We start from the raw sequence: 16,684 nt of genomic DNA on the forward strand, positions 1-16,684 counted from the left end.
CAGAGAAACCACAAGCAGAATATTTATACATTTATTTATAATGAAATTATGGTCTAAATATTTACAACATATAGGAAACCAGAGGATACGTTTATACAAAGCCAGCCTGCAAAGTATTCAAATGTGCAAAAATGACAGTTCGGTATCTCAAACTACTCCTGGTTCAGCAGACTAGCTCCTTCACTTTCACACATCAATATTTGATACAAAAAAGTTCTTTTGGCAAAACCTGTAATGCCAAGAAAAAGGACAAGTTGCAATTTCAGTCACTAAGTCCACCATTCTATTGCAAGCAGTCAAATCTCTCTATTTTAGCGGCAACCAGTTCTGAGAGAGACAGACCACTGGGTTTCATTTCTGTGATGAGCTCTGACCAGCTTTTGATCAAGTAGTTTTCTCTGACCCAGCTGAAGACAAGGAGCTTAGACGGGCAATAAAAACAGCAACGGCTATCTGAGACAAGAGTGCCTGAAGGTGCCAGCTTTGGATCATCCCAATAGAAAAAAAACCTTCACTATCCCAGGATCCAGCTATATCCAATAGTTTTAAATTAGTAAAACCACATTTTCCAAAACAAAGAATCCAAAAATGAAACAGGGATGAGGAGGTTCTTAGATTTAAGTACTGAAAGGATGGATGGTCTTAAAATCATTTCCCCACTAATAAATAGTAAGGCTTTGTATGTAACCAGTTATTATCAAAATTGACCAAACAGTAGTAAAATACAAATAAAACTTGCTTTACGTCAGAATAGGGGCTATTCATTTGGAAAAGGCTGGACCAGGTAAAGGGTATACTGGAATGACCCTGTTGAACAAGCACAATTCACCAACTGTTAAAAAGCTTCTGAGACAAATTTGTGATTCTAAGTAAATTTTAACAGATGCTATGCCACGGCAGAAATAAGGATGTTTTAAAAAGAATGGAACCCCTTTAAGAAAGGGGACACTCATCTCTGACTTCTGCAAAGGTCCAAGATGGTTCCCAGTACAGGTCCCAGAGTCTTGTTAAATCAAATGCATGCATTATTGCTAAAGAGTCACCGAGGCTCAAAACTCTGCTCCACTGTTGCCTATGGAGCCATCCAGAATGGCATCTGTTGTTTAGCTCGTGGTTGTGATGAAGGGTACTGATATCCCAAACTCCAGCCCTGTGGAAAACTACTTGCATTTTTATGACCTCCATGTTCCTCCTCTTCGTCAGATGAATCTGCAGCATAAGCCACCAAGCCAAATCCCTTCTCTGTAGTTTTCATCTTCTTGACTGGATAATCTAGAAGAGAGAAAAACAACCCCAACCCCATTCCCCCCCAAGAAAAAAAAAAAAAAAAAGATAATACCATAAATTCGTTAATTAAAAAAAAGATGTTAATTGTAAGTGGTTAATTGGACACCATTTTGAGGTCACAGGGTCAATGGTCACCCAAAAACGTTGAAGATCACACGAAAAACAGCACCAGCATCAGCAAATGTGAATCCACCAGAACCATGTAAGAAAACAGAGAAAGAAAAAAGAAACACACACACACACACAAAAAAAAAAAAAAAAAAGAAAAAAGAAAAAAAAAAAAGGAAAGTTAGCAAGTGAGTCTCTGGAGGCTGATATTTCACCTTTTAAAGAGTTAAAAGAAAAGAAGTTAAGAAAAGAAAAAAAATGTATTTTCTTCTGTTCATTTTTATTATGACTACAGGCAAAGAACAAAAATAATCCCATTTATGGACCTCTCCAGGATTTAGAGTTCTGGGATACTAAGAAGCAACATTTTTAAAAACAGCCACTGGCTGACCATTCCCAACCAATAAATAGAGCTATAAGGGGAGATGTGGCTCAGCTCCCAACACAAAGAAAAATCTTTAAGTCTGATCAGATTATCTCCAGGTATTCAAAACAACAAAGGCAACAAAATTTTGAAATGACCTACCAATCATTACTTTTTCCTAGGGTTTTAATGTCACTGATGCTATGTATAAAATATAAGTCGACTGACTCTTTTCTAGACACACGTCGGTTGAAAATAAAAGGCTGTGTAACTATATGCTGTCCTTATAAATAAAAAAAAAAAGTATTCTCATTAGCCAATAGATTACAGAGGGTGGATTAAACATCTGAATGAGTCACACCTGAATGAACATCAGTTTAGAAAACCAATAGTTTAAGACCAGTCGTAGCCATTCCCTTGTTCCCCCAGCTACACCTTACTCACCATGACTCCCTGTTAAAGTCCCAGACCCATTCCTTTCATCAGACTCTGTTTTTATTCCAGTCACTGGAAAGGCTGGTGGAGGCATCAACTGCCTGTTAAAAGAAAAAGTTAAATGATTTTTCAGACAAATTCAAACAATTTCAACATCTCCAGTAGATAAGAGGTAGAATAACAATATAGTCTGCAGATAATCTTTCAAGTTCAGTTTAACTATTAACTTCAACCCTTTCCACCTGACTCCCCTACTCTTCAAGCTGTTATCAAGTTGTAAGATTAGGAAATTCCCTGGCAGTCCAGTGGTTAGGACTCCACACTTCCACTGCCAGGGGCCGGGGTTCCATCCCTGGTCAGGGAACTAAGATCCCGCAAGCCGAGCAGTGCGGCCAAAAAAAAAGGGTAAGATTATAAGGATATAATAGAATGAATGAAATATATGAATGAAATAGATACAACAGGGAACTATATTTAATATTATGTAATGACCTATAAGGGAAAAGAATCTGAAAAAAAATAGGTATGTATGTATACACAACTGAATCACTTTGCTGTACACCTGAAGTTAACACAACATAGTAAATCAACTACACTTCAAAAAAAAAACAAAAAACAAAATAAAGAAGAAAAAAAAAAAGAGATCTTTCCAATGCAAATTATCTTTGTCATGACATGAAAGTAACTGTCTTAACTGTTTGATTTGTATGGATATGCCTTTATATACTTTCAATTACATGTAAAACATGGTCTATCCATTAATGGAATTTGCCAGTCACATTACATATTTCTAGGCAGTTTATAAAATGATGCACCAAGAATTAAAGTGTGATATTCTCACTTAAGAAATGAAAAAAAAAAGATATAACAGAATGAATGAATATGACAGAATGAACTGTTGTGATAAGTCAGCTCCATCTTATGAAGGCTAACATAATATAGGAAAGGAGAATTCAAGCATTGGATGGCAGGCTGGACTCCCATTCAAGCACCTGCATCAGTGATATTCTATGATTCTAAGTAGCAAAAATGGTGTAACACTTCTTTTACTGTCTATCCTTAGAAAAATGGCTAAGACTCAGACAATAAAAGTAAAGGAAGATAGGTGAATAATCAAGTATTGAATTATTCCAGGCTGAGTATAACTGCTTCTAAGACTGTGTAAGGGATATCATATTTTCCATTACTGCATCAATTACAACAAACAGGAGCTTGTTTGATCCAAATGATTTCATTTCAATTTCAGAACATGGAAGCTCGTAGCAACAATCATTATTCACATTAATAGTACAAAAAAATGACATCTGAATGTATTCATATATAATTATGTTACAACCAACTTACCTGTCCCTCTCTCGCTCTTTGCCTGAGGAACTTGCCGGCTTCGATCCTGCACCTTCAATCTCATTCTGACCGGAGAAGCCTGTACCTAAATTAGTCATATGAATGGGTCCATGCTATGAGCAGAAAAATACAGTGGCATTAGCAAATCTACAACTGCTGTATTGACTTTAGCTCCTTAATGTAACTGTCAAGTGCCTCATCTTTCTGATAAATTGCAGTAAGCTGCATTACATAGCTCTTTGGGATTTGGAGTGTAACTATAGTTTGAGTAGAGACTGTTATTTTTCTCTGTAGGACTTGGTTAGGGATGTTGTGATTCACTATGCTATGTCTGTATGTTTTCAACTATCCATGACTTAACTGGCTTGTACAAATCTAGTTATAAACTACAAAAATGCTCCAAAGTTTGTTTCAAAGAATGCTTCAAGGATTCTGGCAAAAAGGTGCTTCTCCTGATAAAACAAAATTGCACCGAAATTATATATTTTAATAATCTTAAAAAGACTCATTAGTGAATTACTGAGTTTATAATTACATACATGCACAGAATCACTGCATTTCTGGCTATCTTTTTTTTAGGGGTGTAGGAATTGGAGAAAGACATCATCCTCTTTTTTAGGAGGGAAAAAGAGAACACTAAGTTGAAAGCCAAGGTTTTAAATACAAACCATATATTGGTAGAATAACAGTTCTTCCCTACACATTTCATTACAAGCTATCAGAGGCTTTCAAGAGTCTGCTGTATAAAGAGGAAGTGCAGAATTCTACAGAACTTCCAGATGCTAGTCATAGGAGACTTCTCTCTAGGCGGAGAGCTTTATACTCTCTTATCACACTGACCCCAAAAGACAAAACCCACCCAAAGGGAATCACTCTTGCTTTAAATTAATCCCCAAGGATAAATACCTAATCTAAATGGATTCCAGAAAGCAGAAATCCTAGTACTGGTAGAACAGTTGATACAGATGTGAATTTATCTTTCTTTAAAGGGAGAATACAGTAAGATAAGATGAGGAAAGTAAGACAGGATATTTTATTTAACCTGGTATCCAAGAAGTCCAGATTCTCGTTCATCTGGTAGCTCCTCTGTGAATCGCCTCTTCTGTGCCTGAGGTTGACTTGGGAGTGGGGGCTGGGGCTGGGGCGGGGGCGGGGGGCCGGCAGGCAAGGCAGTTTTGACAGGAGCAGCAGGAATAAAAGGCCCACTCATCGGACTCTGGGACCAAAACAAACCAAGGAGGAAAAAAGTGTGAGAATGTCCAACTAACAAATAACTAAAGGATGATTAAAATATACTTTAATGATCAGTATGTTTCATATGAATCCTTCATCTTCTGGTCCTAAGTTTCCTTCATGTATAATGCGGTAACAGTATCACCTAGTCTTCCTACCTTCATGGTAGGAAAACATGAAATTGACAAACTCGATAGTGCTTTGAACTCTCAGGAAAAACTTGATGCACATTTTGGCCATTAGGAGCAAACATGATCATTAACAAACAATAGATACTCCAGCCACTTACTTAGTTCAGAAGTTCTCAAGAACATTCTCTTATTTAAAGCCCTTTAATCAATGTGATTAGCTCTTTGTGGATCATAAATGCTAATGCTTGTGGCAAAGGCAACTTCATCTATCACTTCCAAGGGTAAGTTGTTATGTCAAGAGCAAGTCTAATGTTTTAAGAGGTTGTTCCCAAAAGGAAAAGACAGATATATTAGAGAAAACAAGCACTTCTAAAAGGAAAACTCTCATTAATAACAGCCAATATTTATTGACTGCTTACTTAATCCTTGCGACTCTTTGAGATATGATCATTATGTCCATTTTGCATATAAGGAAAACCAAAGCCTGGATAGACTAAGTTCTATCCCAAGATCACATAGCTCAAAAATGGGGAAGCATCACGGACCCTGCCAGTCTATCTCTAAACCCCAACTCTTACCCACTTTGCCATACTGCTTCCTAATTATAAAAGGATGTGGCTCAAAGCTGCAGAACTATAGCTCTGCCTAAATATAAAAGTCATAAAATAATTATGACTAGGGGACCACAAACAGAAGTGAGTTCATAAGCCCATTTTTGGTTTCACACTATACAACCCCCTTCAGTGCTCACAGCCCACTGGTAAGGAGGCTGGGCAATGGTTCGAGGCTGCAGTTTACTCTGGCATGGGTACACTATGAGAGGCCCACAGAGGACCCGCCATAAATCCATTACCATGCTTCCATTAGTCTCTCCCCTGCCTCTAAGAAGGACTGTACATAATCTAGATGAGCTGGCTACTGACTCTTTTCCTAAAATTGTAGTTTCTTACCTAGCTTAAGAAATATATACCAGCATTTATAATCCTTGAGTTTGGAAAGTACATTATCTCTTGGCCTAGGAACACTGTATATGGTATATTTCTTCTAAGATTAGTAAATCAGTTCCAATCATTTAGATGAGTGCAGTACGCCAGCCTTTCTCCATGAGAACTTTCCTAACACTGCAAGGCCAGGGACAGGCAAACTATGGTTCTGGCCTACCTATTTTTGTAAATCAAGTTTTATTGGAACCCAGCCATGCTCATTCATTTGGTATTGTCTGCGGCAGCTTTTGCACTACAGCAACAAGAGTGCAGTAGTTATGACAGAGACTGTATGGCCCACAAAGCCTAAAATATTTACCATCCAGCCCTTCAGAGAAAGCCTGGCATCTCTTGCTCTAAAGTTGTATTTGGTGGCAAGAGTTATGAAACTGACTGCAAACTTTAGGATGAATACACACACATGTACACACTACTCCAAAGTATTCAGGTAGTTTGGTGGTAGGAACACAGGAAGAAGACAATAGGTAAAAAAAATACGTCACATTCCATGTTACTTCTAAATAATACCACCAGCTTTCCACCCCTTCCCTGCCCCAATTTTTCCTAATTCAATGGTCTCATGTATCATATCCTGGCATCCTACCTGTCCAGTGCTAGCTGGAGGCTGCACTTGTGTTATCGGGTATTGTGTTGGCACAGGTGGAACTCCAGTAGGTAATGCTGGCAAGACTCCAGGTGCCAAAGAAACAGCTGGTGGCACTATGCTTGGTACTCCGTAGGGAGGTTGAACTGGCTGCTGAGGAGGGGGAACAACAGGGTAACCAGACTGATAGCCATTGGATGGATAATATGGTGGCTGAGGAGGGACACTACTTATAGCAGAGGGTTGTGTATAGCCTGAGGGGGAAGAAAAAAAGTGTTTAATCAGCTGCAGCAGAATGAGACATTTTCGCTGAATATTAAACTTAATCTCTAGGGAAGAAAACTACTGAGGCACAAATGGCTTTCCAAATTACCCTAAGTTAAAGGGAACATTATTAGTGCCCTGGCACAGTTAATCTAGCCTCAAGTATCATATTTTATACATCAATATCACTAGCAAAATATTTTTTAATTAAACACTTCAAGACATACACACCTGGTAAAGGTACAGCAGTATTAATCTGATTCACAAACCTAGAGTATTCAGCATGAACCTGAAAGTGAAGGGAAAACAAATCAATATGGAACAGTCCCAATTCACTGAGTATGTATAAGGATATATAATTCTAAGATCAAAGCAATTAGGAATTAAAACATTTCCACTGATGTTTCAATCAAATTTAGACTTGTTTAATCTAAATTTTAATAAGGCACACCTATAAATTATTAAGCCAGGTTTTGGGAACCAGGGGCATGGACATCAGGACCATCCTAACTCCCCCCCTCCCACAAACTGACCCAATTCTGGGGTACAAAATCATTCAGAGAGCCACAGAAATTAAGCAGTTAGGAAATTTCTAACTTGTCTGTATAACTGTAGAGAAGTCATTCATTCTTTTATTTACTGGGTAATTTGCCCTCAAGGAGCTCATGGTTTAATGAAGGTTTAGTACTTCCCCTGTCCAGTTCTTTATTATAAGCATCTAAGTCCAATTCAAGTGGCAACAAAGAAAAAGAAGGGGAATGGTCAAGGAAGTTATATGGTACAAGGGTTGGTAACTCAGGTTAACTCACAAAAGCAAAGAAAACAATAGCTTCTTCCCAAAAAGCTTAATACCAAATACCTTAACCAAATAACACAAGGTTGAACATATTCAGCAACCAAACCTGATTTCCTTTAGGTGCTATAAAAACAGCCCTATGGTTTAACTTCTGGTTATTTGATTATAGAATAAAAAGAATGGGTAATTAAACCAATTATCCCAAAGGCATTGCTAACTGGTTTTAAATTATTATAGCTCCACCCTTACTTTAGCTAAAGCTACTATTAAATTTGGAATGTGCATCATAAACAACTTGACCGGGATTAATAGTAGTATTTAAATAACTGACAACGAGATTTTATGACACTATATACTAGAAATTTCATACTGAAATAGCTCCTGAAGAAGAAATGCAAGCCAACTGTGACCCTGGCTAGGGGAGTTTGACTTCCTTATAGAGAATATTAGTTGCCAGAATAATGTAGTGGTTTGAATAGTGTTGTTCCCACCCACCACCAAATTCTTGTCTGCCCAGAACCTTGGAATATGACCTCATTTGGAAACAAGGTTTTGCAGATGGAGATCATTAAGATGCAGTCACACTGGATTAGGGTGGGCCCTAAAACCAATGACGGTTATCCTTATAAGAAGAGATAGATACAGGGAAGAAGGCCAGGTGAAGATGGAGGCAGAGTTATGCTGACACAAGGCAAAGAATGCCAAGGACTGTAGGTAATCGTAAGAAGCTAGCAGAGAAGAATGGGATGGATTCTCCCTCAGAGCCTTCAGAAGGAACCAACCCTGCCCACACCTTGATTTTGGACTTCTGGCTTCCTGAACTATGAGAGAATAAATGTCTGTTGTTTTAAGTCACCCAGTTTGTGGTAATTTGATATGGCAGGCCTAGGAAACTAATACAGGTAGAAAAATAGCTAAGACACACAGTCCAAAATGGCAGTAGATCTCCTAAATGAGTTTCAGACAGATAAATATAACTCACTGTTTGCAAGAGATTCTCACAGAGCTTCTTGGCAGCAGCCAGGCCTTCTGGTTTGGGATGACTGCAAAGACATAAGAACCAAGAAATTTGAAGGGGAGAAAAAGAAAAGATACAGAATTCTGCTTCCACTTTGTATGCTGTTTTATAAATGTAATATATTCAATATAGCACAAATCTAAGTTTCTGAAAATCACGAAATAGGAACACAAAAATAAAGTCATTTAATCTCTTCAAGATATAACTAATATCGTTACCCAAATGTTATTGGTCTCCTTCTCTGAGTAATGGTACTTCTTGATATAAAGAAAAGATATTTGAAGGTCATTAAAATTACTATAAGATGTATTAATACTCTCACAGGTTTAAATGAAAGTTATTTTAGGCTTATCACAGCTCATTTTATGATCACAGACCCTTATAAAACCCAAGGATTTGAATACTAAAAAAACCCATTCCACCTCTTAATTCAGTTTTTATTAACTAATTACAAAGTGATTACTGCTATATTTACTTAAGTTCCTTATGTTACTACTTATTAAGCCCATTTTCTCTTGCTCCTTTTCAATCATTCCTGCCTGTACTGATCAGCTGACAAGTATCCAAATATCTTCAGACCCATCCATCCATACCTGATGTAAATGTACATAGGTTCAAAAGCTTCTCGGCCAGATGCTGGCTCAATGCAGCCTGAACCTTTCCCTCGCAGGAAGACTTTGGCACCCGTTTCAATCTGAATGTGCTGCAAATAGGAGCAGCCTGGACCTTCCACTTTCTCCTTGACGTTAAAAGTGGGCACAGCATGTTCTAGACCCACGAATAATTTATCTTGAACATAATGCATCTGTAGAAGAACAGAATACCTCAAATTAAACAGAGAATACATAATTAAAACCTAACCTTGAAAATGATTATGCAAAATACTTTAATCCTCCAGATACTTTCAATCACTTCCAGAATAAACAACCCCCTATAATTTTCTACCATGAGCCTAAAAAACCCTATCAAGTAGCTTAATTTAAATGCAAACTACATATTCCATGTATATACGTACTACATTAACACCTTACTGTGTTCAGTGAAATCTATTTAAGAGGTGAAAACCCAAGATTCAATACTGAGTAAGCATACCTATTTACCCCAACTGATGTAAGTTAACAAGAAACAGCAAAGACAGTCTACTGTAAAACTGGAGTAAAATGTTGGGTAGTACAGTCAGCCCTGTGATGTTCTCCAATAAGGGCTGCTCTCTCCAACCCTTTTTTCTAGGAGGATTGTATCAGCAGAGTCTTGCTTCATCAGACTCAGCCTTCTTAGTCCTCCAGTTGCCATCAAGTTTACAAATTTAAATCAAACCACTAATTTCAAAATGTACAACGTGTGTACTCTTTGATCTATCAATCCCTTTTCTAGAATGTGTCAGTATAAAGAGATGTGTGTTCAGATGTTCACTACCCCTCAGAAACCTAAATGGTCCATTAATAGGATATCAATGCCGGTAACTTTCAGATTGGAATTTCAGGTTTTTCTTCATACTTTCTGTAGTATTTGGCATATATCATTTTTACAGAAATGATAACACTGTTAATGATCTCTCCACAAAACATACCCCTGACTGGAAGGGAGGCTTCTGGCTAACAGCTGGAGACAGCTGTGCAATGGGCGCTGGCTGGTGATAGACAGTGACTGTCGCACCATTAAAAGTTGGACTTGTCCCTGTTGCAGCTTTGACCACCCCATTGGTAATAATTTCTTTGATTCGGTTCACAGCTCCTAGGGAAAAACACAGATAGTAAGATACTATACTAAAGAAATGAACGAACTGACTAGTACCCAATGGTAAACACAGGCCAATGCTCAATTACTCATGTTTTAATCCGTTTTATAGATTCCCCAAGCACATTCACAACTAGTTCATAAAGAAGAGTTAGAACAGCCATCAGGAACAAATAGTTTGCCAACTTACTACGTATAATACTTTGCCCTTCACAAAAAACAGTAGGTGAGCCAAAAACATTACTTACTGTCCACTAATTCCCGTGTCTGGCCCTGAACATGAAGATATAATGGACGATCCCTATAAAGAGAAATATAAAATGATGATCCCAAACTGGTCACAAACAAAGGAGCCAAATGGGTCACCAAATCTAATTTGTTTCACAAAGTTTCCAAATAAGTAAAAGAGACTATATACATGAAAATGGCTGTTGCTAGTTAATTTCTAAGAACATGGTTTTACAGCTGGGGAATGAATAAACTTTGTTGGTTGCTTAAAGTTAATGGGCCCACACAGGGATCAAATATGCTCTTATGGGCTCATGAACATTAGTCTCCAGTCAACTGGATAACCCAATGTTTGAGAAGAGAATTTTTTTTTGCTGGCTGTCTAATAAGTTACAGACAAATGTGCTCTTGGCTATCCAAACTAATGAGACAAGAGTGATGGTAGCATATAGATACATTTCTTTAAAAGCTCGCACCCAGGACTTCCCTGGTGGCACAGTGGTTAAGAATCTGCCTGCCAATGCAGGGGACACAGGTTCGAGCCCTGGTCCAGGAAGATCCCACATGCCACGGAGCAACTAAGCCCGCGCACCACACCTACTGAGCCTGCGCTCTAGAGCCCATGAGCCAGAACTACTGAGCCCACGTGCCACAACTACTGAAGCCCATGCGCCTAGAGCCCGTGCTCCGCAACAAGAGAAGCCACCGCAATGAGAAGCCCGCGCACCACAACGAAGAGTAGCCCCCGCTCACCGCAACTAGAGAAAGCCCATGCTCAGCAACAAAGACCCAACACAGCCAATCAAATAATCAATCAATCAATTTATAAAATAAATAAATAAAATTAAAATAAAGGCCCACACCCAACTGAGAAGACTCTTTAGATTCTAAACATAAAGTGGCTTAGATTCAGATTGTGATTATAATAATGAAGAAAGTGATCACTAACCATACAGTTAATAAAAAGCAGTAGGTAAAATACAACCGTGTTTAAAGATTAAAAAAGTTCAAAACAGCAACCCTCCATATACACAGTTAAAATATAGTCTTGGTTTGGGGTGGGGAGCAAATTTTGCCTCCTAATTATATTTAGTTTAACAATGTGAAAAATGTTGCACTGCCTGAATACCTGCCCTCAAAAACTGAATAATGGAAGTAACGAAACTAAACTGAGATGAAACTTTTACATGGATAACCTACAACCTATAATCATCATAGAGGCAATAAGGAATTTGATAAAAGGATTTTTCTAAAAGGGATATTATGACAAAGTAGGAACCCATTTGTTGGGGGAAATATTTCCATAGGAAAAAAGTTTAGAAACGTATACATTAAACGTTAACAATTATTATCTTCTTTTACACTTTAGTGTAACTTATTTCCTCCAATAAAAGTATTAACTGTGAAGTAAAAAACCAAACAGCAAGAGGAAAGAAAATAGCTGCTAACACATCTGTTTGAGACGTTCCAAATTTTGCTATAAAGCATGTGTGTGTGTATAGCTACTAACCAAACATATACACATATTCCCTACAAATGAAAAATATGAAGCTAATGTGAGTCCTATGTCCAACCTTGCCCCAAAGTACAGGATATGCATACACACCCTGGTCCTACTTTGGCCTTCTCCTCAGTTGTCATGAACCTCCCTCGAGTTGACACTGCAGCCCCACTAAGTCGGCTGATCTAAAAAGGAAACATTCTATTAAAAAGATGATGTGGCAACTGAGTTCAATGACAGGTAGCAGGATAGATTTTCCCCATTAATTCACTCCACCAATAGGCAGGAATGAGTTCTCTCCTATTATCTGAAACTTTGATTCCATTGTTTCGTACTCAAACTAACTCAAGGAATTCACCCATATCTGTTTCCTTACCTTCACTAAGAAGTTCTTCCACAGTTAAACCCAATCCTGACTTTGCAGACGATGACCCAAATCCACTAATAAAAATCTGACTCCTGTTTGTGTTTAAAGGCCTTGTTTTTCTGAAACTACATCCACCCACCACCTTCCCCAAAGAGGCCCGACATCTCCACACCTCATCTTGAGTCTGTCCTCGGGTCAGCAAGTTCCTACACGTGAGAGGCACATCATTGATCTCCACTTCAGCCACCACCAGGTCATCCTTGCTTTTATTACTACTTAGGCCTTTGCCAGGGGCTTGAAGCTACAAAAAGAGAAATTAGATTAAAAAGTTTATATGATGAAATAAATATCTCTTTGTTGTCCAATTTGAAACTACCCTTTCCCAAGTGCCATCACCTCCTTACTGTTCCCTTTGCCTGCCTGCAAACACACCTGGAAATACTCCTTGGTCATTCTTCATAAATGAAATAAAAAGCAAACAAAACCTCACTAAAATGACATCAAATACAGTCAATTTACTTGAAGGCCATCATCAGATTTCTCTGTGACTTTGGCCGTGTGTGTATTTTTATGACCATATAATTACAGAAACGTTATGGAACAGAAGCTGCAATCTCCAAAAGGAAAATTAAAGGGCCAAGTTATGATGCTTTGCTGCTCAGACAGCTACACGTGTAGTAAAATATAGGGCAGGGTAGAGTCCATGCACAACAGAGTCCAACAACTCATACATCTCATTTGTGTAATGGGAAGTTGCCTTTGTGCCAATGGTACAGTCACAACACAACAAATTTAACTAATTCCATCCTTACAGTGACCTCAAATTGTATCTAATTCACATCCCTTTACTCTCTATTAAGGAAGAACAAAAGAGAATGAATGAAAAGCCAAGTAAGATCCTAAAACCTCATCTGTTTTCTCTCAATTTAAACTACAGACAAATCCACAACATTGTAAATCAACTATACTTCAATAAAAAAAATAAATAAAATGGAAAAAAGAAGTGCTGTACAGCAGAAATTAGCACAACATTGTAAATCAACTATACTTCAATTAAAAAAAAAAAAATAGAAAAGAAAAAGAAACTACAGGGAATCCCCTGGTGGTCCAGCGATTAGGACTCCGTGCTCTCACTGATAAGGGCCCGGGTTCAATCCCTGGTTGGGGAACTAAGATCCCACAAGCTGTGCAGCACAGCCAAAAAAATAATAATAAAATAAACTATAGGCAACTCCAGATAGCTGGATCTGAGTGTTACCTGAAAAAATTTTAACCTCAAGATGGCCTTCCCCAACCTTTAGTTACCCTGAACAGCACAAGGAAGGTAAAATACAGATTATTTATTTGCTCATTAGGTACATTTTTTAAATGTGGAGGCAAACTAAACAAACTCAACAATATCTCTTTTCATTTGTTTAGCCCCTTTCAGAATGCATTTACACATCTTATCTCACTGAATCCTTATGGCCACCTTTAAAGGTACGTATCAGTGTTGTCCAACAGAACTTTCTGTTTTCTACTTGCCAGTCTGATATGGGTGCCACTACCCACATGTCTATCGAGCACCTGAAATGTGGCTAACGTGACCAAGGAACTAAATCTTAAAATTTACAACCAGTAACTGGGGATTCTGGGTTTCAAACCTAGGAATCCTGATTCTAAATCCAATATTTATGCATCATGCTGCCTCCTGCTGAGTTCAATTACCATTTTAGAGATTACTATTTAGAGAAAAAATGAGTCTAAATGATTAACATCTGTATTAAGAATTTTAACATTCAAGTATCCATCCTGTCAGTGTGCTTTTAGTATTTCCTTCTAGACCTTAGAAAGAGACAACTGACTCACACAATCTTTTCAAACCATAAAAATACAATGAATAACAAACTTCCAATTCACTAAAAGTTTTCACCAAATCCACAGAATTTGAACATTAAAGCATCCAGACAGGTGCCTACTGATAAACGGTGTTGATGTTATCTACTGATAAACTGGAAGGCTGACGAATTGCATTTTCTTTCTTTTTTTCCCCCCAGCTTTACTGAGGTATAACTGACAAAAATAGTATACGTTTAAAGTGCACAAGTTTATGTCTTGATATATGTATACAATGAGAAATAATCACCACAAACATACTAATTAACATATCCATCACTTCACATGAATTGCATTTTCAAACACAGAACTCATCTCTTCCCAGGTACCATGGAAGGCAATTTTAATTTAAGCCAAAAGAATTTTTTTCAAAGTATAACTACAGTGGAATGGTCTGTCTTGGAACACACTGAATTCTCCAACTCCAGAGGCTTTCAAACAAAAGCTAAACACCCAACTGTCCAAGGTGACTCTGAAGTCAGACATCTGTGCCTACCACTTACAGATCTAGGACAGTTACTTTCTATTCATGAACCTAATTTTCCTTATCTATAAAGTGGTGACGATAATCCATTCCATAAAATTGTTGTAAGGATTTTTTAAGTGCAAAGCATGCATTCTAGCAATACAAACGGAACTGTACTATTTATCCTGTAGGAAGATTCTTGCATTCTATGGCAAGGTAAATTAAAGGCTTCAAAGTTCAGATCCATTCTAGTTGTAAGATTCTAATTATAACAGGGATTTTATAAAATGACCAAATAATTTCCTCAATTTGTACGAAAACAGCAAAATAACCCATATATAAGTTACTCATTTCAGTTTATGTTTAACTGTACTTTAGTTAGTCAGTCATTAGAAATCTGAATCTACAGCTTCTAATTAGACACGACATTTTAAAGCTCACATGATTTACCTGAATTTCTCTTTTGACTTCAGGGAAAATGTGCATGTTATCAAAAAACATATTACATCATTGCTTTAGATGACTATATAGAACTTAAGCTGAACTACGTGAACATAGACAAAACAAGCTTTTTGGTCCATAAATGTAATCAGCCCAATCAAAATTGTCTCCTAAAAACAAATGACAAGATATCATCAAATATGTTCCAAAACTAAGTAATCTTTAAATTACTGTATCGCTCTTTTCTCCTTCCATAAACGCAAATTATTGGGAGATTACAAGATTACAAAATAACCCCCATTAAAATTGCAATTAGCAGAATCCCCTCAACTTCAAATACCTTCTCAGCAGCATTCTGAGTTGGTTTCAGCTTTCCTTTGGCCATAAGCATGGCATTGATCTTGGCAGCCACAGCAGCAGCAGCATCCAAGGCTCCAGAAGGAGCAGCCGTGGAGCCCCCAGGGCTTCCCCCACCGCTGGTAACCTCCCCACCTGGGGTCGCTGGTGGCAGAAAGAGAAGGGGGGCTGGAGCTGGTTGGTCCCATTTGCTGCGGCGCCTACGGAAGTAAAAGGAAAATACTGGGATCTACCAAAGCTTTCATTTATATTTTTCTCCCCTTACTACGCCTTAGCATCCCATTTTCCCTCTATCATGTTCCCTTTGCAACTTCGAATCTCCTATCAGAGCCGAAATTACCATCTCTCCTTAAATAGACAACTATTGCAACATTTTCCCAAATACTTCTTTCAATCTTTTCCCAAGGTCTCCTTCCTTTCCATTCCGTCGTCCCTATCAAAAGATTCCACTCTGTCTTATACGCCCTCGTTTTCGCCTTCCCCTTGTCTAGTCCATCTCGAAGTCCCTGCTTTCCTCCTCTCTCTGATCCCCGCTGGCCTTCTTCAGGGGCCCCGGGCCTGCTCACCACCCTCCTCAAGAGTCCGGCCCTCCAATATGTACACTTCCCAACTAAGCGCCCCTCCACCCATACGCTGCTTCCCATGATCCCTCCGCCTCTCCTACGCCCCATGCTCGCTGCGATGCCCTCTCCCGCGGAGCTTTACCCGCCGGCTCCAGGATGTGTCGCGCTCCCCGCGGACATGGCGACCGGCTCTGATCAACCACCCGCCAACTACCCCGCTACCAGCTTCCCGTCACTTCCGCCCCAACGCCCTTACGCAGAACCTCTTCCGGTCGTGAGGCAAAGCGGTTCCGGTGTAAACGTCTATTCCGATTGGACTCTCATTGATTTCAAGGCGTCTGGCGTTCTGTGAGACAGGGTGTGACCTTCCTGCTTGCGCCTTGCCCTTGAAAAAGATGGCGGCTAAATCTCGTATTAAGGAGGAATTGGGGCAAGGAGAATCCATCTTTGTTGTGGGCAAGTTGGTAGCCTAGAAGACAATACGCATGAGTCAGAGAATTAAACAGGTTTTCCTGTTTAATTTTCAGTCACGTTCGTGTGGAGTCCCAGCCTTTTGCCTGGGAGAACGCTTTTCCACGAGTT

At 38.7% G+C, this 16,684-nt stretch overlaps 1 protein-coding gene and 2 non-coding genes across 4 annotated transcripts; all 3 read right to left on the reverse strand.

Moving 5' to 3' along the window:
* Positions 1–19: 19 nt before the first annotated feature.
* On the reverse strand, positions 20–16,345 carry KHDC4 (KH domain containing 4, pre-mRNA splicing factor). Of its 2 annotated transcripts, none has more exons than XR_005019699.1 (14): positions 16,245–16,345; positions 15,523–15,739; positions 12,573–12,701; positions 12,139–12,218; positions 10,553–10,605; positions 10,138–10,301; positions 9,161–9,372; positions 8,532–8,592; positions 6,985–7,042; positions 6,490–6,743; positions 4,581–4,754; positions 3,539–3,623; positions 2,204–2,295; positions 20–1,272 (listed from the first exon to the last, which is right to left on the reverse strand). XR_005019699.1 is itself a non-coding variant. In XM_036850466.1 (14 exons), exons 1-14 carry the CDS (start codon positions 16,280–16,282, stop codon positions 1,073–1,075), a joined length of 1,845 nt encoding a protein of 614 aa, XP_036706361.1. In that variant the 5' UTR covers positions 16,283–16,345; the 3' UTR covers positions 20–1,072. The 2 variants fall into 2 exon arrangements, 1 of the variants encoding a protein (XP_036706361.1); XM_036850466.1 differs by having other exon boundaries at positions 3,539–3,651.
* Positions 5,627–5,760, reverse strand: LOC118887324. The gene has a single exon (XR_005017977.1). It is a non-coding gene; the product is annotated as a small nucleolar RNA SNORA42/SNORA80 family (small nucleolar RNA).
* Positions 9,726–9,854, reverse strand: LOC118887341. Its single transcript, XR_005017982.1, has one exon.
* Positions 16,346–16,684: the final 339 nt, after the last annotated feature.

The sequence above is a fragment of the Balaenoptera musculus genome, chromosome 1 (assembly GCF_009873245.2).
Source record: "Balaenoptera musculus isolate JJ_BM4_2016_0621 chromosome 1, mBalMus1.pri.v3, whole genome shotgun sequence".
Classification (NCBI taxonomy): Eukaryota; Metazoa; Chordata; class Mammalia; order Artiodactyla; family Balaenopteridae; genus Balaenoptera; species Balaenoptera musculus.